The sequence below is a fragment of the Aaosphaeria arxii genome, assembly GCF_010015735.1.
Source record: "Aaosphaeria arxii CBS 175.79 unplaced genomic scaffold BU24scaffold_34, whole genome shotgun sequence".
NCBI lineage: Eukaryota > Fungi > Ascomycota > Dothideomycetes > Pleosporales > Aaosphaeria > Aaosphaeria arxii.
The window spans coordinates 1-1595 of NW_022983507.1; the positions used below are offsets into that span (position 1 = coordinate 1).

The 1595-nt window shown below is 47.4% G+C and overlaps 1 protein-coding gene across 1 annotated transcript; it reads left to right on the forward strand.

Annotated features, from left to right (window-relative positions):
* BU24DRAFT_360682 (uncharacterized protein) lies at window positions 1–259 on the forward strand (the record flags this gene model as incomplete). Its single annotated transcript, XM_033524120.1, has 1 exon — window positions 1–259. A coding segment is annotated over one exon (259 nt), but the record flags the coding sequence as incomplete, so codon positions are not given.
* Window positions 260–1595: the final 1336 nt, after the last annotated feature.

A 1595-nucleotide genomic window follows, 5' to 3' on the forward strand; every position in this document is an offset into this window, starting at 1 on the left:
GGAGCTGTTTGTGCAAGTGATGGAGACTTGCAAGAAGAAACTGGGAGTGGACCATCCTTCCACGCTGACCAGCATGGCTAATCTTGCTTGGACATGGAAAAGCTTAGAGAGAAGTGCTGAAGCTATAGGCTTACTGCAGGAGTGCGTTCATCTTCGCTGTCAGACTCTTCGAGCAGGGCATCCTGATCTAGTATCTTCTCAAGAAACCTTGGCTGCATGGGAAGTAGAGCAAGCAGGTAGAAATCTTGCGATGAGTTAATAATTCTGCTCTATATTATACGCACTTATTACCTTCTTAAGGCTGCGCTTACTATGGAATGTATTAGAAATGCACTTGACAGCAGTCGAAGAAGTTGCAAGATTAGCACGAGTCATGTTAATACTTGCAAAGCTAAGACCTTAACGTTAATACTAATGCACCGGTCATTCGCTCTGCATACAAGGAATATCCTTGCGCGACAAGGATCTGATAAAATCTGGGAACGTGCCAAAGGTGAGACCGGTTTTGCAAGGTACTGTACCACCTCCATTTGACGCCAGGAAGTCGATCATCAGCCTTATGGCGCGATCTCATGTAGGCGGAAGCGAACCACCGGTTCGGGCTCATGTGCGATGATACGTATGCCTTACCTTAAACATCTGTGTGTTTTTACCGTAGCATTTGTGGCTGTGCAGATTGCGTCAGTTTTCGGATGATAAGGCATGGCCTCGGTGAGTGTATGATTTACATTACTTAGACAGCATACGCTAAGCCTTGTAGGTTGAGTGTCAAGTCGCCTGCCAAGTGCTGTTGAGGGCCTCTCCAGCCGGATAAATCCGGACTACATTCCTGTAATATAGATTAGCCTTTAATTGCACTGAGGGCTTTTATAGATAGTGGAAGGGTATTTTAGCTGCACCGACAGGCATGAATGATAGACGCAAACATTGTTATATGGCTTTGGAACAGGCGAAGTTGTACAGGTATGTGACGAAAAGATCGACAGCATGGTGATAATTCTTGTAATTTTCTATGTTTCTACTGGCCGTAGAAGTAGACATACTTGATCGACACCTTGAAACTTAAATCACCCTAATTCCACTAAATTGGAGGATCCAGTCTGACTATTTGTAGAATCCTTTTTGGCATGGCGGGTTTTTCGTTACGCAGGGACGGATGTTAGTCGGCGCTGCCGACTATCTCGCTTAATCTCCCTAACAAGGGACGCCACAGCGTGTGCCACACCTGAGCGCCACACATTGGAACCGCTCTACGCAGGAATGCAACGTTGCACTGCGAACTCGGCAGGGACAAGAAATTGAATATCACGCTGGGGAACGATCAGATTGGCTGATGGAATTTCCTTTTCACGAAATGCAAATACTACATGCCCCAAGGCGGTGCCACTGCCACTACCCATAAGTGATACTCCAACCAGGAGGGAGGAAAAAGACCGTCCACTCCAGACCTTCGTTGACCCTGCTCGCTCTCGTCATGCTAGGAACCGCAACAGATCAGCGTCTAAATATTCGAATGCTTGGTGCAACCAGACAATCCAGGTCAGTGCGGCGTCATTGCCGGCGGTGCAGGGGAAGGTGGTCGATACAGATCCCCA